We start from the raw sequence: 27,843 nt of genomic DNA on the forward strand, positions 1-27,843 counted from the left end.
ATGCCACTTGGCTTGAGCCTCTGCATCGGCCAATACTTTTAGGATCACTTCGGCAAGGGGGTTCGGCCCGAACAACGCTAAACGAAGCCGAACGTCCCGCATCTGTTCGGTCTCTTCCAAATTCGGGAAAGCTGTCTCGGAGGTAGGGTTGGCTCTGTGCAGCTCCATGAGCTCTGCTATCAGGACTTTCTTGGGTTGATTATTGATGCTTTGTCCCTGACTTTCTGGCAAGTCTTTCAGTGTGGACCTCTTTAGCTAGTTGTAGCTGCTCTCCATCTGTCGACTCGCAGCTATCTCCAGCTGTGTATCCACTCTTGGAGAAAAGAACTATCCCACCGCTGCCACCAGATGTGATATAGATTTTACCCCCAGACATTAGCCAAGACATACTGCTGGGAATAGACTGGTTTATTCAGGGTACCACCAGGTGGTGGTCTGGATGCAGACATATATGACTAACCTGAATATACCAAAACATAACACCAGTGATGTACTCTCACAATGCCACATGTCTATTTTACTGCTATTGTAGATGTGCTTGCCTTAGCTGTTGGGGCGTGGCAGGCCTATTTGTATTTTTTATATATGCACTGCAAAAAAAAAGGGAAAACGGGACTTTGTTCGGTAACCGAGCGATTGAGGATAAAACAAAATCTAAAAAGTTTAACAAGTGACGGGCTGGTGTGTCACAGTCAGCAATGTGCTTAAAGCGGCACTGTCATGCCGAATCCCGTTTTTTTTTTTAACCCCCCTCCCGCCCCCACTACATCCAATCGACCCCCTAGTCACCCCCAAATGCCCCTAAGCCCCCCAGATTACCTCTTTTTAATTCTTTATCTTCTGCCCCGATCTATATTCAGGGCGCCGCCATCTTTGTGTGGGTAGGTGAAGTCCCTGTGGGACACGTCATCTACCCACACTACACAGACTGTGAGATTCCCGCACATGCCCAGTGAAACACCTGGACATGCGAACGGGAATTTCATCTATTCATTCATTCATCAGACAGACGAATGAATGAATAGAAAAAATCAGAAGAACAAACTAACACTGAGTATCAGTGTTCGTTTGTTCGTTCAGTTTATTACAAGGAGGGAGCTACCGGCATGCAGCTCCCTCCTTGTAATATGTAACTATAGAAGCGTCAGGGAGCAGAGCTCTGTGTCATTTTACAAGCGTGGGAAAATTCCAAAGAACTTTCCCACGCTGTGTAAAATGACACAGAGCACTGTGATTGAATGGTTTGAAATCCATCCAATCACAGTGCTCTGTGTCATTTTACAAGCGTGGGAAAGTTCTTTTGAATTTTCCCACGCTGTGTAAAATGACACAGAGCACTGTGATTGAATGGTTTGAAATCCATCCAATCACAGTGCTCTGTGTCATTTTACAAGCGTGGGAAAGTTCTTTTGAATTTTCCCACGCTGTGTAAAATGACACAGAGCACTGTGATTGAATGGTTTGAAATCCATCCAATCACAGTGCTCTGTGTCATTTTACAAGCGTGGGAAAGTTCTTTTGAATTTTCCCACGCTGTGTAAAATGACACAGAGCACTCTGATTGGCTTAAACCAACCAATCATTGTGTTCTAAGCCTAATTGCAGGGCGGGGCAAGGCTTTGTAAGCCTTGACCCGCCCTGCGGAGCTCAGTACGCGGCGTGCCCTCCATGGGTGAAGATGGATTAATTTTTTTTTGCGCTCGTTTTTTTTTTTTTTTTTTTTTTTTTAAGTGCGACGGGTATGATGGATTTTTATTTGGCCTTTTATTCCCCCCTCACTATTTTTAGGGTGAGGGGGGTAGGTAGGGGATAGAATTTTTGGGTGGGGGGAGGTGACTAGGGGCTTGGGACCCCTAGTCACCTTGATGGGGGGGGGGGTTCATTTAGGGCCCCCACCCACCGCGCAGGGGTGGGGGCCGGGGGGAGGACAGTAGGTCCCCCCCCTTATTGTTTTATTAGGGCCCCCACCCACCGCTCAGGGGTGGGGGCCGGGGGGAGGACAGTAGGTCCCCCCCCCTTATTGTTTTATTAGGGCCCCCACCCAACGCTCAGGGGTGGGGGCCAGGGGGGGAGGACAGTAGGTCCCCCCCCCTTATTGTTTTATTAGGGCCCCCACCCACTGCGCAGGGGTGGGGGCCAGGGGGGGGAGGACAATAGGTCCCCCCCCTTATTGTTTTATTAGGGCCCCCACCCACCGCTCAGGGGTGGGGGCCGGGGGGGGGAGGACAGTAGGTCCCCCCCCCTCATTGTTTTATTAGGGCCCCCACCCACCGCGCAGGGGGGGGGCAGGGGGGGGGAAAGGACAATAGGCCCCCCCTTATCGTTTTATTAGGGCCCCCACCCACCGCTCAGGGGTGGGGGCCGGGGGGGGAGGACAGTAGGTCCCCCCCCTTATTGTTTTATTAGGGCCCCCACCCACCACGCAGGGGTGGGGGCCAGGGGGGGGAGGACAGTAGGTCCCCCCCCTTATTGTTTTATTAGGGCGCCCACCCACCGCGCAGGGGTGGGGGCCAGGGGGGACAGTAGGTCCCCCCCATCTTTAACCCCCGCGCGGGGGGGGGGGGGGGGGGGGGGGGGGGGAAGTGTTTATTAGTTGTTTTTTTTTTTTTACAGTGAGCAGCCACAGGTTTACTAGACATGCCCCTACTCGCGATATAGCAAGTAGGGGCATATTATTTACTAATACTAAGTCATCTTTACTTAGTATTAGTAAAGTTGGCTGAAAGACCAATTCAGGTCTTTCAGCCTTTTAGTAGATAGCTCCCTGATATCGTGGGAATTAGGGAGTTATCTACTAAGCGGCTGCAAGATGCAGCCTTGGCAATGAATAGGATCGGAGTTTCATTCATTTGAATGAAATTCCGATACGATCAAAGTACCGAATTGCATCCTAACACCAATGGAGAAACTCTTCTCATTCTGTTAGGATGCAATTCGGCAGTTTTGCCGGCGTTCTGTCTAAGTGACAGGACGTTCGGCAATACTGACAGGAAGCATTGTGGGAACAGGGAGGAACGCTAGGGATCATGGGAAAATTGCTCTGACCAGCGGAAATGAAGCACACTTTGCTCCTACGCTGGTCAGAGCTGGTCAAGCGGAGGAATCCTCCATAAGGCAAAGAGTCCCTACTTTGTCTTATGATTTTAAAGAAAACTAAAGAAGACAGGAAGAAAAGAATAACAGATCCCGAGAGAGGGGGAGAAGAGGAAGAGATTGAGGAAAGGTAAGTTCGGCATGACAGTGCCGCTTTAATAACTGTGACTATAACATCAATGGGACTCTCAGTGGAAAGCTACAACATCTATCAATCTTCTCAGCTTTATCAAAACCATTTTCAAGATTTCTCACAACTCAAACTATGTAGTTATCTCTTTTACAATTAATCTGATACTGAGGAAGGTTGGGAACATCCTGTGATGTAGACAGACGTTGACTGGATTATATACACTTACCAGCAACTGCCACAATGATGGCGAGCAGGATTTTTTGATAGAGCGGAGTGATTGAAGATAGACAGGAACCTCTCTGTGGGTGCAATGCTTGTGGCTCGTCGTGCTTGTCCTCCAGCTGAAGCTCTGCGCTTTCCTGGTCCTCCACTCCATGATAGATGGAGAACGAATTTGTGGAGGTCACCTGGAGGTGTGATACAAGTATGTCACTTAAAGCAATAGCCACACCAATATTCTAAAAGTACATCTTTAATCCACAGAATTTAAAGGGATACTGCCACTTCTCAGGATCTTTCATATCATGTTTACTTACCCCTTTTCACAAATACATATTTGTGAGGAGGGAAAAATAAAAAAATATATAATGATTGACAGGGAGCTAAGATGGATGAGCCCAGTTACAGGATAAATAGGGGTAATATCATCTTTGTCCTGTAACTGGACTCCTCCATCTTAGCTCCCTGTCAATCATTGTCATTAACTCCACCCTTTCCACCTGTCAGTCAGCAGGCAGAGAGCATACAGATAGGAGGAGACATACAAAATATTTCTATATCACATCTTTACTCACAATGTTTTATTCTGGATTGTGATGTCATTTGATAAATCATTCATATATATTTAAAAGAAAGCAGAGCAATTCATGTAAAACGTTAACACAAGCTGATTTTCATTGTTTATTCCATTTTGTTAATTCCAGAGAAGTGACAGTTTCTTTTTAATTTCTTTAGCACAGCTCTGATAATAACACTATCCCGAGTCATAGGACAAAAAGGTTCCAGTGGGAAGACAGGGAGAAATGATCATTAAGATGTTCTGAGTAAAGCACATTGTGCAGCTCTACATGCGCTCCGTACGGCTGATATCACATGTACGGCAAGCTATAGTGCAGCTCTACATGCGCTCCGTACGGCTGATATCACATGTACGGCAAGCTATAGTGCAGCTCTACATGCGCTCCGTACGGCTGATATCACATGTACGGTAAGCTATAGTGCAGCTCTACATGCGCTCCGTACGGCTGATATCACATGTACGGCAAGCTATAGTGCAGCTCTACATGCGCTCCGTACGGCTGATATCACATGTACGGCAAGCTATAGTGCAGCTCTACATGCGCTCCGTACGGCTGATATCACATGTACGGCAAGCTATAGTGCAGCTCTACATGCGCTCCGTACGGCTGATATCACATGTACGGCAAGCTATAGTGCAGCTCTACATGCGCTCCGTACGGCTGATATCACATGTACGGCAAGCTATAGTGCAGCTCTACATGCGCTCCGTACGGCTGATATCACATGTACGGCAAGCTATAGTGCAGCTCTACATGCGCTCCGTACGGCTGATATCACATGTACGGCAAGCTATAGTGCAGCTCTACATGCGCTCCGTACGGCTGATATCACATGTACGGCAAGCTCTAGTGCAGCTCTACATGCGCTCCGTACGGCTGATATCACATGTACGGCAAGCTATAGTGCAGCTCTACATGCGCTCCGTACGGCTGATATCACATGTACGGCAAGCTATAGTGCAGCTCTACATGCGCTCCGTAAGGCTGATATCACATGTACGGCAAGCTATAGTGCAGCTCTACATGCGCTCCGTACGGCTGATATCACATGTACGGCAAGCTCTAGTGCAGCTCTACATGCGCTCCGTACGGCTGATATCACATGTACGGCAAGCTCTAGTGCAGCTCTACATGCGCTCCGTACGGCTGATATCACATGTACGGCAAGCTATAGTGCAGCTCTACATGCGCTCCGTAAGGCTGATATCACATGTACGGCAAGCTATAGTGCAGCTCTACATGCGCTCCGTACAGCTGACATCACATGTACGGCAAGCTATAGTGCAGCTCTACATGCGCTCAGTACAGCTGACATCACATGTACGGCAAGCTATAGTGCAGCTCTACATGCACTCAGTGTCAGGGCTGACCTTAGGCCTTTAGGCGCCCTGTGCGAAAAATCTTCACAGCGCCTCGCACTACCCTCATCCATGTATGATGTAATGTTTATGTTGATATTTGAAATGGGTGTATTAACAGTGTGTGATATTTGTGCTGGGTTTATTGGCTGTGTGTGATGGGTATTTAATTCAGATAAAAATATGCATTTAAACCTATGTGTGAATGCAGGTGTATATTTTTGCAGGTTATGTGCACGCAGTTATATATACACACTGTCAAATCCACCACATGCACATAGTCGGAAGCAGATAGTCACATACACAGTTACAGGTAGATAAACACACACACACATACTGACAATCACACATAGTTACCTCTGTTCATTATGGAGGAGTGGAAGCAGTGCAGCTCCTGCAGTCTGTTTGTTGGGGAAGCAGGGACTCCTTCCTGCTTCCCCTGCAGCAGTTACCTGGCACTTTTAGCTCCACCCCCACTGCACAATAAGCTACACAAATTTTCTTTTATTTTTTAATCCCGGCCGGCCGGCCGGCCATGTGTGAGCTCACCCCCTGCTCCATCGTGCCATGTGCGGCCACACAGCCCTAAGACCGGCTCTGCTCAGTGTGATGGTAGTCACCGTATCCTGGGGTTTCATAAGGACATTGTCACGGTTCACACCGTACCAAGTGTAACGGACCACCTGGCACCCCGACTGGGTACCTCCGTTGAAGGATGCTCCTAGCGCTTACAGAGGGCTCCAAGCACTCCAGCCGACACCATAACCACCGTAGACTCCTTCCGAGAGCAAGACAGGAACAAGCTCTTAAAAGAGCTTAGAAGTGATTATCCAAGGGAGCATGCGGAGCATAGCAATCCCTTGTAGTGATATAGCAATTCCCCCAATAAGAGACAGGACTCTAGATTGAGGATGAAGAAGAACTTTAATGACACACACTGCTTTTATGCAATTCTCCCATGACAATTATACATTAGCCAATCCCACAGATTCCATCCCCTTAGCCTGAGCGGTAACACAATTATCCGTATAGTTTAAAACATACTTTTTACCCAACTTTCATAACTCTAAAACTATACATCCAATATTCATACATTACATATTCGAACTCAGCACACTTTACTTACAAACATATCCAAAATTCAATCAATTCCATCCAGGGGTTTAAAAGTTAGCTGGAAGTCCTTCATGACTGACCGCAAGCACATTTTCCTGCCCAAAACAGGTCCATAGATTTGGGCTGTGCGGTCGGTCAATTTCACACTGAAAAAATGACTAAGTCCCATTCGAACGTGCGTTCATGTGTCTCTGTGGCTGAACACTCAGTGCAGGAGAAGGTAAGGGTCAGCGGTGTTCGTTGAAATGTGTAGCCGATTTCAGTTCCATGGATTTGGCTACACATACTGCTGTCCTCGTTCGAATTAACAAAGATGGCCGCCGCCACGTGTTCATTTGTAGAATGGCGGCCACTTCGGCTGTATCCAAAGTGCCAATTTAAAGTTGCAACACTGCTCCAAAGTAATTAAAGGAAACAGCATTATAAAAATCCATTATGTCCAAATACAGTTCTTAAAGGGTCAGTAACAGTATAATATAAGTCCATAAGCCCCAACCCAGTTCCTTAAAGGGTAATACATCCCAGGGCCATAGTCGCAGGGCAGGAGGCTGGCAAACAGGCCCCTCCAAAAACCAGCGGCGAGGTTTCGCCACACCAAGTAGACTGCCAGGCATGTGCATCTCTTCTGCTGGGATTGAACCTGGGTCTTCTACATCCCAGTCAGTGAACTTACCTAATTGCCACTTCTCAGGTTTATTCTAGTTCATTTCTAATGCCATGGTATCTGCATCTCTAAGCCTGGACTACTTTGTACCTGCTCGTGGTTCCTGATTAAGTAGCTTGTTAACTACCTTTATAAGCCCTGCCTTGCCCCTTCATCCTGGCCAGACTGTTTTGTTCCTGTCTTGGAAACTGTTTAGTTCATCTGACTCCTGCTTTGACCTTCAGAACTGTTTACCGTATTTGCCTCATTTCCGCCTGCCCCGACCATTGGAACCGTACCTGACTACTCTATTGGAATTCCCTTGTCTGTTCTGTGTATCCAGGAGTACTTTTCCTTCAAAGCCCCAGTGCATTGTTTCACAACCTTGGAGATATCTTCCTAGAGTCTCCTCAGTTCGTGCTAAACAGCAAGGGTGTGCCTTAACTCACCACTTTGGACTCCCACCTCCAGGTAAAATCATTACAGGCATTTTATGTAGGACCCTGGACTATTCCTATGTTTAAGTCACCCTGTGTCCATTGTGTGTGTGTGTGATGTGGTTGTTTGGGGTTAAATGTTAGTGTGTTCTAGGTGGATTTGGCTGTGGAGCCTGTACAGCGCCACCTGTTGGTTGCAAGGATCTAGCAACTGCTGTATGCACTACCGGAAAAGGAAGGATTGCTAATTTGCATATTCCGGTAGATTTGCATATGGCTAATTCTGCAGGCAGGAGAGATGTTCTGTTAATTAATTAATGAATGAGAGAATAAATAGTTGCGGCGCACTCAGACTACAAAGAGAACAAAGAAGGCTACTAAAATGCCTATCTAAGGATAAATATGGGGATTTGGTTCCACCAAATGGCCTTATGTTGTTAAGCCCACCACTACTTTCAAAGTACCCCATTATTGGTGGGTCCTACACTAAAATGTGGGGGGCAAATAAATAGTAATAGTGTTAAAAATAAAGGTGTTAAATTAAATACTGGTAAGAGCAGAGTGAGTATACAAACATAAGTGATGAAAGCAATTAAAAACAAACAGTGTTACAACTAAATAGTTAATGTGTTTGTGCTAAAATGGGTATACTCACTATTGCAAATGACTGTGCTAGCTGGAAAAAATAATAAAAGTGAACTGACTATTGATAAACTCCTCCTATATATACACACCTGGGGCCATCTCTAAAGGAGACTCTGAAGCTGGGGGGGCCTGGTCGGGGTGCTTAGCCCCTAAGGAATCTGGTCTGGATTCCAAATATAATATGAACAGAGAGAGGATAGGGGGCACTCCCGAGACCTACTTTTGTATGAAAGGTGCTGCCGCTGTGACCAAAACTTCATGAGTGAGAGAATAAATAGTTGCGGCCATAGTCCTGATAGTTTTCACAATATGACCATTTGTTTGCAACTCACGCAGTCCATTGACATTCATTGAAACTCCACTCTGCAAAGCTCAAATTTGAAGGGCAATTTCTAAGCTGCGACTGTGCCTTCATTGTTAATATCTCAGAGACATACTATACATCAAAATGTAGGTCTGGGTCTTGTGATTCTCACAATATAAAGCTCTTCACTGTAGGATTCATAGTTTTTAAAATATGACCGTTTGAAGAGGGCAACCGCAAAAATACTCTGACCTGTGCCAGGCTGCAGCAGCAAGTGATGTCATAGACAAAGCCTTTTACACCTGCTAATGTTTTTATAACTGTATGTTTTAATGTAACTGTGAAGCACTTTGGGCAACAACGTTGCAATTAAATGTGCTATATAAATAAATAATAACAGTTACTCCGCCCACTCCAGTTGTAGACTACTGGTGGAGGCAAGAACACTTCACACAATCCTATATAATATAGTATAAATATAGTCAGGCGTACACAGTCCCAAATATACAAAAAATCCTATATAATATAGTCATACGTACACAGTTCCAAATATAAAATAAATCCTATATAATATAGTATAACTATAGTCAGACATACACAGTCCCAAATATACAATGAATCATATATAATATAGTCAGACGTACACAGTCCCAAATATACAATAAATCCTATATAAGATAGTATAAATATAGTCAGACGTACACAGTTCCAAATATACAATAAATCCTATATAATATAGTATAAATATAGTCAGACGTACACAGTTCCAAATATACAATAAATCATATATAATATAGTATAAATATAGTCAGACGTACTCCGCCCCAAATATACAATAAATCCTATATAATATAGTATAAATATAGTCAGACGTACACCGCCCCAAATATACAATAAATCCTATATAATATAGTATAAATATAGTCAGACGTACACCGCCCCAAATATACAATAAATCCTATATAATATAGTATAAATATAGTCAGACGTACACCGCCCCAAATATACAATAAATCCTATATAATATAGTATAAATATAGTCAGACGTACACAGTTCCAAATATACAATAAATCCTATATAATATAGTATAAATATAGTCAGACGTACACAGTTCCAAATATACAATAAATCCTATATAATATAGTATAAATATAGTCAGACGTACACAGTTCCAAATATACAATAAATCCTATATAATATACTATAAATATAGTCAGACGTACACAGCCCCAAATATACAATAAATCATATATAATATAGTATAAATATAGTCAGACGTACACCGCCCCAAATATACAATAAATCCTATATAATATAGTATAAATATAGTCAGACGTACACAGTTCCAAATATACAATAAATCCTATATAATATAGTATAAATATAGTCAGACGTACACAGTTCCAAATATACAATAAATCATATATAATATAGTATAAATATAGTCAGACGTACTCCGCCCCAAATATACAATAAATCCTATATAATATAGTATAAATATAGTCAGACGTACACAGTTCCAAATATACAATAAATCCTATATAATATAGTATAAATATAGTCAGACGTACACAGTTCCAAATATACAATAAATCCTATATAATATAGTCAGACGTACACAGTTCCAAATATACAATAAATCATATATAATATAGTATAAATATAGTCAGACGTACTCCTCAGTTTGTATATAGAGGGTGGGAGGAATACAGTATCTAGTTTGTATATAGAGGAAGGGATACAGTATCTAGTTTGTATATAGAGGGAGGGATGCAGTATCTAGTTTGTATATAGAGGGAGGGAGGGAGGGAGGGATACAGTATCTAGTTTGTATATAGAGGGAGGGATACAGTATCTAGTTTGTATATAGAGGGAGGGATACAGTATCTAGTTTGTATATAGAGGGAGGGAGGGATACAGTATCTAGTTTGTATATAGAGGGAGGGAGGGATACAGTATCTAGTTTGTATATAGAGGGAGGGATACAGTGTCTAGTTTGGATATAGAGGGAGGGATACAGTATCTAGTTTGTATATAGAGGGAGGGAGGGATACAGTATCTAGTTTGTATATAGAGGGAGGGATACAGTATCTAGTTTGTATATAGAGGGAGGGATACAGTATCTAGTTTGTATATAGAGGGAGGGATACAGTATCTAGTTTGTATATAGAGGGAGGGATACAGTATCTAGTTTGTATATAGAGGGAGGGAGAGATACAGTATCTAGTTTGGATATAGAGGGAGGGATACAGTATCTAGTTTGTATATAGAGGGAGGGATACAGTGTCTAGTTTGGATATAGAGGGAGGGATACAGTATCTAGTTTGTATATAGAGGGAGGGATACAGTATCTAGTTTGTATATAGAGGGAGGGATACAGTATCTAGTTTGTATATAGAGGGTGGGAGGGATACAGTATCTAGTTTGTATATAGAGGGTGGGAGGGATACAGTATCTAGTTTGTATATAGAGGGAGGGAGGGATACAGTATCTAGTTTGTATATAGAGGGAGGGAGGGATACAGTATCTAGTTTGTATATAGAGGGAGGGATACAGTATCTAGTTTGTATATAGAGGGAGGGAGGGAGGGATACAGTATCTAGTTTGTATATAGAGGGAGGGATACAGTATCTAGTTTGTATATAGAGGGAGGGATACAGTATCTAGTTTGTATATAGAGGGAGGGAGGGATACAGTATCTAGTTTGTATGTAGAGGGAGGGAGGGATACAGTATCTAGTTTGTATATAGAGGGAGGGATACAGTATCTAGTTTGTATATAGAGGGAGGGAGGGATACAGTATCTAGTTTGTATATAGAGGGAGGGAGGGATACAGTATCTAGTTTGTATATAGAGGGAGGGATACAGTGTCTAGTTTGTATATAGAGGGAGGGATACAGTATCTAGTTTGTATATAGAGGGAGGGATACAGTATCTAGTTTGTATATAGAGGGAGGGATACAGTATCTAGTTTGTATATAGAGGGAGGGATACAGTATCTAGTTTGTATATAGAGGGAGGGATACAGTATCTAGTTTGTATATAGAGGGAGGGAGAGATACAGTATCTAGTTTGGATATAGAGGGAGGGATACAGTATCTAGTTTGTATATAGAGGGAGGGATACAGTGTCTAGTTTGGATATAGAGGGAGGGATACAGTATCTAGTTTGTATATAGAGGGAGGGATACAGTATCTAGTTTGTATATAGAGGGAGGGATACAGTATCTAGTTTGTATATAGAGGGTGGGAGGGATACAGTATCTAGTTTGTATATAGAGGGAGGGAGGGATACAGTATCTAGTTTGTATATAGAGGGAGGGAGGGATACAGTATCTAGTTTGTATATAGAGGGAGGGATACAGTATCTAGTTTGTATATAGAGGGAGGGAGGGAGGGATACAGTATCTAGTTTGTATATAGAGGGTGGGAGGGATACAGTATCTAGTTTGTATATAGAGGGAGGGAGGGATACAGTATCTAGTTTGTATATAGAGGGAGGGAGGGATACAGTATCTAGTTTGTATATAGAGGGAGGGATACAGTATCTAGTTTGTATATAGAGGGAGGGAGGGAGGGATACAGTATCTAGTTTGTATATAGAGGGAGGGATACAGTATCTAGTTTGTATATAGAGGGAGGGAGGGATACAGTATCTAGTTTGTATATAGAGGGAGGGAGGGAAACAGTATCTAGTTTGTATATAGAGGGAGGTTGGGAGAGATATATTATATCAGGGTTAGGCAGTCTTCGACATTTCTAATGATGTGGACTACATATCCCTAGATACTTCCCCAGCGTTATGGTTGTACGAGTATTATGGGAGATGTAGTCCATTACACCTGTGCAGGAGGTTGCCTATAGTTGTTATGTACTGAGTAAAGGAGTAGATAATGGACTTGGGAAGGATGAAGAGTCGAGTTGTATTAGAATACTTAGTAGAAATGTAGGACTTATTAAACTCACCACATCTCTGAATAATCCTCTGACTTTATCCATGGCTCGTTCTGGCAATCTGCAGAGAGAGGCATGAATTATCTATTAATCCAGTTACTAACCCCCACCCCGGCACACCCATTACAGCACCCTACTGTACAGCCCAGAACTGCTCGGCAATGCATAGTGATACTGGCTATCAGAAATACTTATTATTGGTATTTACAGGAAAATTCTGAAATGCTGTACTAACAAACAATTAGACATGTTGGGCCCTGCTCAATCCAGCCAACGTCCTAGGGGCAGTACGGTAAAATGAAGGGTAAATGATGTTTAATTGTTAGACGGGGCAGGAGGAGGAAGTAAAAAAGGTTAAAGGGACACTATATTCACCAGAACAACTACAGCTCAGAGAAAATGCAGTGTTTACATTGCCTCTACGGACACCTGAGGTGATTCCAGCCTCAGTGCTGCATAGTAGGCAGCACTGCCGTTCTGCGTCCCCACGCTCTGCATGGAGATGCTGAATTTTCCTCATAGAGATGCATTGATTTTTATTAACTTGGGGGGGGGGGGGCAAGCCATTTCCATGTTTGTGTTCCTGACCCTATACTGTTCCTTTAATAAGCTGTGCGGAGGGAGAGTGACGGAAAGAAGCTCATATTTTAAATGATTTGCCTTCGTGATGAGGTGTGAAGACTGGGGCGGGAGGTCTAGTGGAGCAGGGACGGTGTATATTGACTGAATAACATTCCCCTAAAATATATAGTGATTCTGTGTACTATCTATACGGATACACGTCACTGTCCATGAAATATATTGTTAATATACTAATGTTATGTCATTATTTAACTGAAATGTCACAGTTTTAAATGTTATAACCCAGATTAATATACAGTAGTTAAACGTTCAACTTGTTAGGCAGACATGTATGCACCTACTACTGAAACCTTCCACAGGCACCCACCACTAAAATCCCCCACGGACACCCTCCACTGAAACCCTTCACTGACCCCCACCACCGAAATCCACCACGGACACCCTCCATTAAAACCTTCCACAGACACCCTTCACTAACCCCCAACACCGAAATCACCCACAGACACCCTTCACTGACACCCACCACCAAAATCCCCCACGGACACCCTCCACTGAAACCTTCCACAGGCACCCACCACTAAAATCCTCCACGGACACCCTCCACTGAAACCCTTCACTGACCCCCACCACCGAAATCCACCACGGACACCCTCCACTGAAACCCTTCACTGACCCCCACCACCGAAATCCTCCACGGACACCCTCCATTAAAACCTTCCACAGACACCCTTCACTAACCCCCAACACCGAAATCACCCACAGAAACCCTTCACTGACACCCACCACCAAAATCCCCCACGGACACCCTCCATTAAAACCTTCCACAGACACCCATCACTAACCCCCAACACCGAAATCACCCACAGAAACCCTTCACTGACACCCACCACCAAAATCCCCCACAGACACCCTCCACTGAAACCCTTCACTGACCCCCACCACCGAAATCCTCCACGGACACCCTCCATTAAAACCTTCCACAGACACCCTTCACTAACCCCCAACACCGAAATCACCCACGGACACCCTTCACTGACACCCACCACCAAAATCCCCCACGGACACCCTCCACTGAAACCCTTCACTGACCCCCACCACCGAAATCCACCACGGACACCCTCCATTAAAACCTTCCACAGACACCCTTCACTAACCCCCAACACCGAAATCACCCACGGACACCCTTCACTGACACCCACCACCAAAATCCCCCACGGACACCCTCCACTGAAACCCTTCACTAACCCCCACCATCGAAATCCTCCACGGACACCCTCCACTGACACCCTCCAGTAAAACCTTCCACAGGCACCCACCACTAAAATCCCCCACAGACACCCTCCACTGAAACCCTTCACTGACCCCCACCACCGAAATCATCCACGGACACCCTCCATTAAAACCTTCCACAGACACCCTTCACTAACCCCCAACACCGAAATCACCCACGGACACCCTTCACTGACACCCACCACCAAAATATCCCACGGACACCCTCCACTGAAACCCTTCACTGACCCCCACCACCGAAATCCTCCATGGACATGCATGGTATAACTAAATGCATGGTATAACTGAATGTGTGTTTAATACATGGTATAACTGAATGTGTGTTTAATGCATGGTATAACTAAAAAGTCCGGGGCCGTAAGATGACATAATATTCCTGCCCTGGTCTCATTAAGCTGCGCACTGGGGAGCAGAGACAGCACAGCCAGCTCCCCCTGCGGCCACCATCAGAGCCAGCTCCCCCTGCGGCTGCCAGAAGAGCTCCCCCTGTGGCCGCCAGCACAGACAGCTGTCTGCACACAGGTAGCAATTATGTGTCTCAGTGTGAGTGTATGTGTGTGTGTGTCTGTGTCATGGTGTGTGTGTCTTTCTGTGTCATGGTGTGTGTTTCTGTCTGTGTCACGGTCTGTCTGTGTCATGGTGTGTGTGTGTGTGTGTGTCTCTCATGGTATGTGTCTGTCTGTGTCATGGTGTGTGTGTGTCTGTCATGGTATGTGTGTGTCTGTCATGGTATGTGTGTGTGTCTGTGTGTGTTTTTAAAAATAGTGTTTTTACTCACCTTTTTTTTCCCCCCACATCGTGCTGGTCTCCCCACGACTGGTCCTGCCTCTATGACTGAGATCATCAAGCTTGATGATCTCAGCCAATCCGCACTGACACAGGAAGCACCTCTAGTGACCGTCTGAGTGTCTGTCACTAGGAAGCAATGTAAACACTGCCTTTTCTCTGAAAAGTCAGTGTTTACATTGAAAAACCTTCAGGGACAGGCTATAGACACCAGAACCACTACAATAAGCTGTGTGTGTGTGTGTGTGTGTGTGTGCGCCTGCTAGTGAGTGGGCTTGCTTGCATGTGTGTGTGTGTGCCTGCTAGTGAGTGGGCTTGCTTGCATGTGTGTGTGTGTGTGTGTGTGTGTGTGTGTCTGCTAGTGAGTGGGCTTGCTTGCATGTGTGTGTGTGTGTGTGTGTGTGTGTGTGTCTGCTAGTGAGTGGGCTTGCTTGCATGTGTGTGTGTGTGTGCCTGCTAGTGAGTGAACTTGTGCTTTTATGTCAATGAGCTTATGTATATCAGTGAGATTGTTTGTCTATGAGGTTGTGTATCAATGAGCTTGTGTGTGTCATAGAGATTGTCTGTGTCTGCATGTGAGTAGGCTTACTGTCTAATTAAACGTTTTACTCTGAAAGGACCAATATTTTATATTAGAAAAAGCAATATATATATAGTCCGGCCCTGCTTGTGTTTTTACATCCAAGATGCATTATCTTGCACTGATCCACATTAAATGTCAGCTGCCACAACTCTGACCATTTTTCTAGTTTACCTAAATCATTTGCCATTTGGCTTATCCCTCCTGGAACATCAACCCTGTTACATATCTTAGTATCATCCGCAAAAAGACATACCTTACCATCAAGACCTTCTGCAATATCACTAATAAAAATATTAAAGAGAATGGGTCCAAGTACAGGTCCCTGAGGTACCCCACTGGTGACAAGCCCAAGCTTCGAATATACTCCATTGACTACAACCCTCTGTTGCCTGCTGTCACTCAGCCACTGCCTTACCTATTCAACAATATTGGAATCCAAACTTAAAGATTGCAGTTTATTGATAAGCCTTCCATGTGCAACAGTGTCAAAAGCCTTACTGAAATCTAGGTAAGCAATGTCTACTGCACCACCCTGATCTATAATTTTAGTTACCCAATCAAAAAAATCAATAAGATTAGTTTGTCATGATCTCCCTGAAGTAAACCCATGTTGTCTCTGATCTTGAAATCCATGTGTTTGTAGATGTTCAACAATCCTATCCTTTCACATGGTTTCCATCACTTTCCCCACTACTGAAGTAAGGCTTACTGGCCTATAGTTGCCCGACTCCTCCCTATTACCTTTCTTGTGAATGGGCACAACATTCGACAACTTCCAATCTTCTGGGACTACTCCTGTTAACAATGATTGGTTAAATAAATATGTTAATGGTTTTGCTAGTACACCACTAAGCTCTTTTAATAACTTTGGTTGTATTCCATCAGGTCCCATTGACTTATTTGTCTTTACTTTTGACAGTTGAACTAGAACCTCTTCCTCTGTAAACTCACATGTAACAAATTACTCATTTGTCCTTTTTCCTAACTGAGGTCCCTTTCCTTCATTTTTTTCATTCCAGTTTGGTTCATTATTTTGTTCGGTTCCCGAACCGAGACCACCCCAGCGAGCAACTGGATTGTTGTTTTATCACCCTTTTGCCCTCCCCCCCCCCCCCCCACCCCCTCACCCCTCCTAGTTTAAATACATCCCAGCAAAACCTCTGAACTGCTCACTGAGAACAATTGTTCCCTTTTGAGAAAGATGCAAACCTTTCTCATCTGTGTTATGCACAGGCAGAACTTCAGAGAATGACAGTGTGGAATCAACCTGCCGTATATCATTGGCAAAAACACAAAAAACTTCCTTTACCTCTGAAACCTCATTGCAAGCCAAGTCATTTGTCCCTAGATGGACAAGTACATCAAATTCCCCTTCCTGCTTTGCTCGCTTAACAATATTACAAATACGTCTCCTGTCTCTGTGAGCAGTAGCTCCGGGAGACCACCATTGTCCATCTCCACACCTCTTATGATACAATCCCCCAACAACCACTGCTTTCTATTAGGCCTCACCATAGTCTCCAAGCCTGTCTCCACAATACCACTACACTTGGTGCCTGAGTCTGTCTCCACAACACCACTACAGTTGGTGCCTGAGCCTGTCTGAAAGTGCTGAAAATGAATTATTTAGAACAACAGACTGTGCAATATAGAGAACTGTCTACAGATTAGATCGCATCCAAATCTTCAAAAAGTGGAACGTGAAACAAATGCATAACAACTATTACACTGAACTAAGTCTGCCATTTTAATGAGGTAAATAATTGAAATCAAACAAATCTTAACTTTTTTTTTTGTCCTCCTATATACCTCAGATTACCTCCAGAATATCTCCAATCACACATGTGGCAAACATAACCTCGCCACTGATTCTTGTAGGGGCCTGCTCGCCAGCCTCTTGCCCCAGGACTATGGCCCCTGCAATAGACCTGGCAAAAAAACTTTAAAAAGTAGACCACCCTGGAGCTTGTTAATACCTATTAACAACTTGGCACGGTTCTCACAGCAGTGTTCTAATTGTTCGTCTGGGTGGCCAGAATTCCTATGGACAACCAGGAGGTGGCGGCCATCTTGACTTCTAGGAAATTCCTGAACCCCTGTGAGGTTTTGTGTGTTTTTGGGGTACTTTGGGAATGTTTGGGGAAAAGTGTTTTTTTTCTGTACTTGGAGATAATTGGATTAGATTAGTACAGTTCCTGATCCAATTCTTTCCCAGGCCCAGAGGAGGGATTATCTGTTTATGTATGGGAGTGTCATGTATTTTAACACTGTTGGCCTGTGACTTTGTAATTCAGTCTTCCATCAGGTCCAGGTGGGAGTACCCCTTGCATGGGGATTGTCATAAAAGGCCAAGTGTGGCACCAATAAAATCAGTTCCTCTTCACCCTCAACATAGAGCCTTGTCTCATGTGTGGAGGGAACAGCTATATGCACTCTGGGGATTGCTATACTCATTATACTCCCTTGGATTATAATCACTAGCCATACAACTAGGAGCTGTTCCTGCTATACTCTCTGGAGTAGGAGAGGTTCACCCACTGGAAGCTGGATCCTGGTCTTCGGTGCAGGGTTGGTGGAGGATGGTGAGAACCCAACCTAGTTGCGGCGGTTTGTGGGGTCTACGGTGCTGATGGTGTCTAGTGGAGTGCTTGGAGTCCTCGGTGAGCACTAGGAGCATCGATTGGCAGAGGCACCCGGTCAGGGTGCCAGGCTGTCCGTCACAACACACTTTGAAGCAGCACTTAGATGTAGCAACCAAGCTATATTAGCCAAGCTAATGACAACAACCCTTATATAACTCTAAAAGCACCACCCACTAGGAATGTTTAACACCTGGGTAGGCCTATGCTTATTTGCAAACAATAGCTAATTAACCAACACTGCATTTTCTCTGAAAAGGTAGCATTTACAGTGCTCAGCATACAGGGACAGGCTATAGATTTCAGAGCCACTACTTTAAACTGTAGAAGTTCTGGTGACTATAGTGTCCCTTTAATACAAAGTATCTCTCACCGGTCGACTCTAAATTACAGGAAGAGCAGGAGACACAAGTGAAGATGCATTTTGTTTGTGTCTTTCTCCCCCAAGCCCCTTTCATGTGTCTCTTAGCCCCAGTCCCTTTGTCTCTTTCTCTCCTTCCCCAGCCCTTCTGTTAGTCTCTTTCCCAGGCTGCAGCACTTCTGTGTGTCTAATTCTCCCCATCCCAGCCCCTCTTTGTGTCTCCTGTTCCCCTTTCCGGGCCCCTCTGTCTCTTTCTCCCCAGATCCCTCCGTGTCTTTTTTTTCCTCCCCTGCAGCTCTACATGTGTATCATTACCCCCGCCACCCCTCCATGCTTCTAAATCCATCCCCCCCCCCAGACATCCATGTGTCTCAATCCATCCCCCCAGACCTCCATGTGTCTCATTAGCTCCCTCAGCCCCTCCATGTGTCTTATTAGCCCCTCCATGTGTCTTATTAGACCCCCCTGGAAATTTTGCAGTATCCCAGTGGGCCAGTCCGGTGCTGGGTATAGCCTAACGTAATTAATCTGTGGTATAATTTAACGTGTGTTTAATTTGTGGTGTCACTCAATGTATGTTTAATCCGTGCTTTCATTTGAGATGTATTTAATCTGTGTTACCACTTGCCCTGTGTTTAATCTGTGGATTAATTTATTGCATGCTTAACCATGCGCAAAAACGTGTTTTGGATTTTAACATTGATATATTACTTTAAGATCAAAAACGCTACTGACAGTAGGTCAAGTAGATATTGATAAAGTGTTGGCTGCAGGCCAAGGGTTTGTTCGCTAAACTGCGCAATGTAAACCGTACGAGAGCTGACGATTTTAGGTCACGTCATTCTCTCCAAACCAGCAGTTTTAGCAGCTCACATAATTTGCTCCATAATTTGCAAATTGTACATAAAACACTTAGCCGCCTGGAAGGGAGACTGAAAACCTTCCAAGGAGAGAGATAATGTAAATTTTATACCAGAGACTCATAATCTGCAATCTGCCATTTCACACGTCGTCAAAGAAATCCTTAAAATACACATTGAAAAGTGCTCCCTTCACGACAGAGGCCGTGTTTGCCACACTGTATAGTGATAGTGAGTACACATGTGGTACCATATGTTGGTAGATAACGGTGTGACTGACAGACAGACTGGATGGGAGAGGCTACACACAGACAGTGATACGCTGCCGATTCCTGGAATATATCCGTTCTCTTATCTCCTCCCAACACGCAGTGTACGGTGACTACATTATTGCATCAATGGGTGGCTGTGGAGATGGCCATACTAATAACATGGGCACATATACAGATAGCCATAAATATTATACACAGGTTTTATCTTTCATAATGAGGAATATAAAGAGATATGAGTGTAAGTGTGTGTCACGGCAGGATACACGTCAATACTTCAAAGTTTGGACAACTGATCAGAGAATTGTGCTAATATGAAAACTAATATGAATTCTGGACAAAATAGCAGATTTAGAAAAATCACCCAACTCATTTCTCTTCTTAAGTTATCTCTGGCAAACAAAATCTGGTGGAATAAATACCCCCTTGATCAAGTGATACTATGGAGAACACAAACCTTAAAACCCCAAACAATAATCAGACAGACTAGCTGTCCTAGAAAACCATTATTTTCCATTAGCCATGATAAGCCTTAAACAGTGAAAAAAGGTTTTTATAATTGACCTGAAATCAAGTGCCGGTTGAAGCACCTGGCGCTGATCTCCCTCCTCCATCTGAGATCACAGCAGCCCTGGCATGGTCCAATCACTGACTGCGCATGGAGAAGCCTGTGATTGGACCATTTTGCTATCTCACAGCACATGAGTGGAAGGAGGGAGTGGGGAGGCAGAGAGGGCTGACGATAGACATACATTTTGGAACTGTTCTGGGCTGTCAAAGTCACATGTGCCATGTGTGTAACTAACCCCTGGCACAAGAGGTGATATATGAGGGCCAGTAGTGGTGGGCTTAACACAATACGGCCATATGGTGGAACTGAACTACCATATTTGTTTGCTGAGATAGGTGATTATAAGTAGCCTTGTAAAATCTGAAACTGTATTTTTATGTGTGCTGTTCCCTTAGTCTCTATGTATGAATTGTAGTCTCTACGCCAACACCATTCCTGCAAAATGTATGTTCCGGATGTGCCCCCAATTCCCTTTTTTTTACTCTGCGCTGGAAGCAACATCTGCATTAGAACTGTGTGGCGGGAACTTCATGAGGTGGGCTTCCATGGCCAAGCAGCCGTTCACAAACCGCATATCAACATGTGCAATGTCAAGCTTAGGCTGGAGTGTTGTAAAACGTACTGCCACTGTGTTATCTACAATGATAAATCATGCTTCACTCCCTGGCAGTCTGATGGAAGAATGCTACCTACTGAAATGTAACTAGTGTAACGTAGGGTGTAGGAGGGATAATGGTCTGTTTTTTAGGGTTTTGCTGGGCCTCTTGGTTTCAGTAAAGGGTTATCTTAATGTTTCAGGATACACTTAGACACTTGGTGCTTTCAACTTTGTGTCAAGTTTGGGGAACAGAGCTCTGACTTCAACCCCATCGAACTCCTTTGGGATGAATCGGAACGCAGATTGTGAGTCAGACCTTTCATCCAACTTAAGGGCCTGACCTCACAAATGCTCTTTAGGCTGAATGACCACAAAGTTTCACAGATTCAATCCGAAATCTTGTGAAACTTCTTTCCAGAGGAATGGAGATTTCACAGGGCTGGCATGGGGGTAACTCCATATTAATGCCCACAGTTCTCGAATGGGAAGTCAAATGATCCTAGATACGGGTGATGATTAGGTTGTGTCCACATACTTTTGTCCATATAGTGTATTTGTGCGTCTACATGTCTCTGTCTGTTTGCATGTAGAGTGGGCAATAAAACTGGGACATTCACCGGTAACTAACATGCCTGTAATGTCTGTTTTATAGAAGCTTTGACGCTCACTTACGGGGAAGAAAGTCACTCCCCAGATTCACAATCTCTGGTAAAAGAATGCTTGCAAATATACATCAGGTCACACACGTAAACACACATCCACACCAATACACAGAAACTCACCTTGCTGCGCACTAGCCTTCAAATGTAAAATAAAATACTGAAAATAGCTGGAACAGTATTCAAATAAATCAAAGTCCAGCTTTGCAGAGACAATTACACAAGCACAGTGTAGAGAGACAGTGTAAACACAATGACACACACCCTGACAGCCAATTACAGCTGATTCTGGTCAGTTTCATGACATTTTGCATGCCGTTTCCAGTAACTTTCATAATTTGATACAAAGTCTCTGACTCTTTCCCTTTACTGCTGGCTCCTTCCCCTTACTGCTGGCTCCTTCCCTTTACTGCTGGCTCCTTCCCTTTACTGCTTACTACTGGCTCTTTCCCCTTACTGCTGGCTCTTTCCCCTTACTGCTGGCTCTTTCCCCTTACTGCTGGCTCCTTCCCCTTACTGCTGGCTCCTTCCCTTTACTGCTGGCTCCTTCCCCTTACTGCTGGCTCCTTCCTCTTACTGCTGGCTCCTTTCCCTTACTGCTGGCTCCTTCCTCTTACTACTGGCTCTTTCCCCTTACTGCTGGCTCCTTCCTCTTACTGCTGGCTCCTTCCTCTTACTGCTGGCTCCTTCCCCTTACTGCTGGCTCCTTCCTCTTACTGCTGGCTCTTTCCCCTTACTGCTGGCTCCTTCCTCTTACTGCTGGCTCCTTCCTCTTACTGCTGGCTCCTTCCCCTTACTGCTGGCTCCTTCCCCTTACTGCTGGCTCCTTCCTCTTACTGCTGGCTCCTTCCTCTTACTGCTGGCTCCTTCCTCTTACTGCTGGCTCCTTCCTCTTACTGCTGGCTCCTTCCTCTTACTGCTGGCTCCTTCCTCTTACTGCTGGCTCCTTCCCTTTACTGCTGGCTCCTTCCTCTTACTGCTGGCTCCTTCCCCTTACTGCTGGCTCCTTCCCCTTACTGCTGGCTCCTTCCCTTTACTGCTTACTACTGGCTATTTCCCCTTACTGCTGGCTCCTTCCCCTTACTGCTGGCTATTTCCCCTTACTGCTGGCTCCTTCCCCTTACTGCTGGCTCCTTCCCCTTACTGCTGGCTCCTTCCCCTTACTGCTGGCTCCTTCCTCTTACTGCTGGCTCCTTCCCCTTACTGCTGGCTCCTTCCCCTTACTGCTGGCTATTTCCCCTTACTGCTGGCTCCTTCCCCTTACTGCTGGCTATTTCCCCTTACTGCTGGCTCCTTCCCCTTACTGCTGGCTCCTTCCCCTTACTGCTGGCTCCTTCCCCTTACTGCTGGCTCCTTCCCTTTACTGCTTACTACTGGCTATTTCCCCTTACTGCTGGCTCCTTCCCCTTACTGCTGGCTATTTCCCCTTACTGCTGGCTATTTCCCCTTACTGCTGGCTCCTTCCCCTTACTGCTGGCTCCTTCCCCTTACTGCTGGCTCCTTCCTCTTACTGCTGGCTCCTTCCCCTTACTGCTGGCTCCTTCCTCTTACTGCTGGCTCCTTCCCCTTACTGCTGGCTCCTTCCTCTTACTACTGGCTCTTTCCCCTTACTGCTGGCTCCTTCCCCTTACTGCTGGCTCTTTCCCCTTACTGCTGGCTCCTTCCCCTTACTGCTGGCTCCTTCCCCTTACTACTGGCTCTTTCCCCTTACTGCTGGCTCCTTCCCCTTACTGCTGGCTCCTTCCCCTTACTGCTGGCTCCTTCCCCTTACTGCTGGCTCCTTCCCCTTACTGCTGGCTCCTTCCTCTTACTGCTGGCTCCTTCCTCTTACTGCTGGCTCCTTCCTCTTACAGCTGGCTCCTTCCGCTTACTGCTGGCTCCTTCCCCTTACTGCTGGCTCCTTCCCCTTACTGCTGGCTCCTTCCCTTTATTTCTGGCTCTTTCCCCTTACTGCTGGCTCTTTCCCCTTACTGCTGGCTCTTTCCCCTTACTGCTGGCTCTTTCCCCTTACTGCTGGCTCTTTCCCTGAGTGGTGGGTACTTCCCTGACTTCTGACTCTTCCCCTGACTGCATGCTCATACTCCAATGAGCTGTCTCCCTCCAGTGATGGCTGGCTTTTCCCATGAGTGCTGGATATTTCCCAGACTGCTGGTTGGCTCTGCCCCTGACTACTGGCTGGCTCTGCCTCTGACTGCTGGCTCTTCCCCATAGTGGTGAATACTTCCCTGATGGCTGGCTCTTCCCCTGACTGCATGCTCTGTCAAGAGAGATGTATGTAAATTAAGACAGATATATACTTTTCTATTTACAATCTTTTCTATGGAAGATTGGGCTATCATTAAAATTCTGAAAAATGACAAAACAATTGTGATTAAGCCAGCAGACAAACAGGGAGCCCTGGTCAACATGCGCTTACAGTGTAATAATGTGAACTACCTGGTACACATATTGAAGTGTCCCCGTGGTATGGTCAATGATGGGAGGACTATTAGACCTGTTAAGGAACGTACCGCAGAACACAAGAGGGGGATAAGGGCAGCACTGCAGAGAGGCACCGGTACCAAGACACTTTAGACTCTATGGACACAGTATGAATCTGTTAAGGTGCCAGGTCATAGAGTCCCCACTTTAAGGTATAAAGGCTTCTGTTACAAAAGGAGTACAAGTGGATCAACACCTTGGAGACTTTACCTTTAATGGGGCTGAAAGAGGATTATGACCTTAAACACTTCCTCTAACCACAATACTTATACTGGAAGTAAATGTTGGTCCCTTAGCTAGTGCATCGGTGGGGGCATGCAGGGAAGGTACATAGATCCCTCAAACTTTAATACTTTGATGTTTTCTTATATGACCTGAATATCTTATTTAGTCACGTATTTTTTCCTCCCATATACAGTGACACCTTGATCATCTTTGGTGCAAGCCTCTCACTTGGTTTTGCCACCTTCTTCATACTTTTGACCACTTGTGTTGCACCGCCGGGACAATATCAAGGTTCCCCCACATACACCCCAGCATCACTGTTAAGTAACCATTATTTTACAACGAACAGGGTATCATTCATTTTTTGTTTATTTTTTTTATTCCCCTATGGAACCATTTTTTTCACCCTTCACACATTTTAATGCCAATAATGTTCACATCTTATTTATTAATTATAATTCTTTATTAATACTTTTGCCCGTGATTTTATTGTAATTTTTTAAAACATTTTTCCCATTATATTTCAGTTTGGCTTTTTTATGAGTTCATCTCCAGAAAGATTTACCTGCCCTCCTTGTAGTACTGTGTATCTATTAGTAAGACAATGACTTTACTTACACATTGTTTTCAGTGCATTACAGTATAACTTTGGTCTACTTTCCATTTGATTTAATCTATGTGTAACAGATCTTTGCTACACTTTTTTGCTAATTTTTCATGTGGACATATTCAGAATGTGGTATTTTATCTTCATTCATGGTCAATATATCACCTTAATAATAATCTGTCATTTTTATGTGTTGGGTAGTTCCCATTTGTTTAAAAGTGACGAGTATGCATTGTCTATAACATTTATTGATGTTTGCTGGATCCCTTTTGTATATACATGATGAGTATGAAGTTTGTTGAAGCATGTTAACGTCATCACGTCGGCGTGTGATGACGCTGGGGGCATAACACACAGTAGTTGGAGCTTAGGAGCCACCATAGCTGGATGTTGTCATATTGCTTGTACGCAGCAACATTGGGGATGTGGTGTAATGGTGGGCATGTCCTTCAATATAAACCTGCACAAAATTCTTGTATGCCAGGGCCTCCGGAGGGACGGGACAGTCCTGAGCACAGCCTCAGCCTAAATCCCACGTGAATCCCCAATAAGAAACAAGCCCATCCTGAAATTCGTCACCACGGGGTGCGCTCTACTGATTATTGAGAATTTATAGCATCTATTTGCTTATCAAATGACTGTTTGTTTTTTGAATAAGCTAGCCTATTTTTCAGACATTCATTCTTTGTTTTTTTTTACATACAAACAATATATAACATCACTTGTGCTAGCTGACAATATTGCTGATTCAGTACCATCAATTTTTCAACACCTGTTTCGGTATAGAACCTCTCTGCACCCCACAGATACTACATAGAATCTCTCTCCAACCCACAGATACTACAGATAACCTCTCTCCACCCCACAGATGCTACATCGAACCTCTTTCCACTCCACAGATACTACATAGAACCTGTCTCCACCTACATACACTACAGATAACCTCTCTCCACCCCACAGATGCTACATAGAATCTCTCTCCAACCCACAGATACTACATAGAACCTGTCTCCATCCCACAGATATTACATAGAACCTCTCTCCACCCCACAGACACTACATAGAACCTGTCGCCACCCCACAGACACAACATAGAACCTCTCTCCATGCCACAGATACTACATAAATATCTCTCCACCCCACAGATACTACGTAGAACCTGTCTCCACCTACATACACTACAGATAACCTCTCTCCACCCCACAGATGCTACATAGAACCTCTTTCCACCCCACAGACACAACACAGAACCACAGATACTACATATGAACTGTCTCCTACCCACAGATACTACATAGAACCTGTCTCCACCTGCATACACTACAGAGAACCTCTGTCCACCCCACAGACACTACGTAGAACCTCTCTCCACCCCAAAGACACAATCTCCACCCACACTTTTGACACACACTTTTAACACTTTTGAAACAGCCTATGTTTTAGGTAAAATGCGTTAAGTGTATTTTCATATTTTTTTATCTACTACAGCGCTACGGAATATGATGGCGCTATATACCGACTGGGTACCTCCGTCAGTCGATGCTCCTAGTGCTCCACTAGGACTCCAAGCACTCCACCTGACACCATCAACACTGCAGTCCCCACGTCCAGCGTTACAGCTTGACTGGGAACTCGCTGTCCTCCACCCACCCTGGACCCAAGACCAGGATCCAGCTTCCAGTGGGTGAACCTCTCCTTCTCCAGAGAGCGAAGCAGGAACAGCTCTTAAAAGAGCTAGTGATTATAATCCCAGGGGAGTATAGTGATATAGCAATCCCCAGGGAAGATACAGACTTTTCCCCCACCCATGAGATGAAACTCTATGTTGAGGGTAAAACAGGAACTCAATTTTAATGGAGGCACACTGGTCTTTTATACAAGTTTCCCAACAAGGGTGACACCCAGGTGGACCTTGTTGAGCACAGGGACACAAAGGGAATAAACCCATAAGAACAGTAATTAACTGTACGACACTCCCATAACACACTTACAATCCCTCCCCTCTACCTGGGAGATAATTAAGGCAGATAATGCATTAACTTATTTATCTCCAGGCAGAAAAAACATATTTTTACAAAGTCTAATAAGTACCCCAAAACATATCCCCATAAAAGTCACATCACAATGAACATCCAAAAATCACCCAGATCAGAGCAGGGGTTCAGGAAATTCCTTGAAGTCTCTTTTTGACTGACCGCACGCATGGTTTCAAGCCCAAAACAGTTCCAGAGAATTAGGCTCTGCAGCCGGTCTATTTCAAACCGTCGAAGTACTGTTCGAATTACTGAACGTAATGGTGAATGAGCATAGTCAATGTGTGTCCCTTGTTGCTGGGCTTCGACTCACCGAACGCCTTTCGAGTCCCGTTTAAATAGTCGAAGTTCCCTGGAAGGTAACTGTTCAGCGGTGTTCGTGCCGTCGCGTGTCCGATTTGAGTTCCATGAACTCGACGACAAAACACAGCTGAACACGTTCGACCAAATAAGATGGCCGCCGTCAAGTGTTCAAATGTCGAATGGAGGCCACTTCGACACTTCAACTGTAGCCGAAGTGCCACTTCGAAAGTTCAAATCTGTTCCAGTTAGAAGTCCAAGAGGCAGAAACAGATATCTTTAACCCCCAGTTCACTACAGGGCCATAGTCACAGGGTAGGAAGCTGGCAAACAGCCCCTCCAAAAACCAGTGGCGAGGTCACTTCGCCACATTGTTTTTTTAACATTAAAGTACTTTTTCTTTGGACATGTTACTGCTGCTGCTGAAGCTTTTGGGCTATATCCTTGGTGGGGATAATACCACCTAGGCGTTTTGTATTGAGCAAATCGCATTTTGCTCTTATGCATGTTATCTTT

General features: G+C 44.6%; 1 protein-coding gene across 4 annotated transcripts in view; it reads right to left on the bottom strand.

Moving 5' to 3' along the window:
- The window catches only part of TFR2 (transferrin receptor 2), a 95,673-nt gene extending 68,165 nt beyond the window's left edge, over positions 1-27,508 (bottom strand). Inside the window, exons 1-3 of one of the 4 annotated variants that reach the window (XM_063449795.1) lie at positions 27,341-27,508; positions 12,496-12,544; positions 3,453-3,633 (exon numbers count right to left, since the gene is read on the bottom strand). In XM_063449795.1, coding sequence (XP_063305865.1) covers positions 3,453-3,633; positions 12,496-12,528 — 214 coding nt within the window. In that variant the 5' untranslated portion in view covers positions 12,529-12,544; positions 27,341-27,508. Of the gene's footprint in view, positions 1-3,452; positions 3,634-12,495; positions 12,545-21,283; positions 21,321-21,804; positions 21,848-21,945; positions 21,977-27,340 lie in introns of those variants that run through there. The other 3 variants (XM_063449796.1, XM_063449794.1, XM_063449793.1) reach the window with 3 other exon arrangements.
- Between the last annotated feature and the right edge of the window lie 335 nt (positions 27,509-27,843).

Source organism: Pelobates fuscus, chromosome 3 (assembly GCF_036172605.1).
Source record: "Pelobates fuscus isolate aPelFus1 chromosome 3, aPelFus1.pri, whole genome shotgun sequence".
In the NCBI taxonomy this organism is placed as follows: Eukaryota; Metazoa; Chordata; class Amphibia; order Anura; family Pelobatidae; genus Pelobates; species Pelobates fuscus.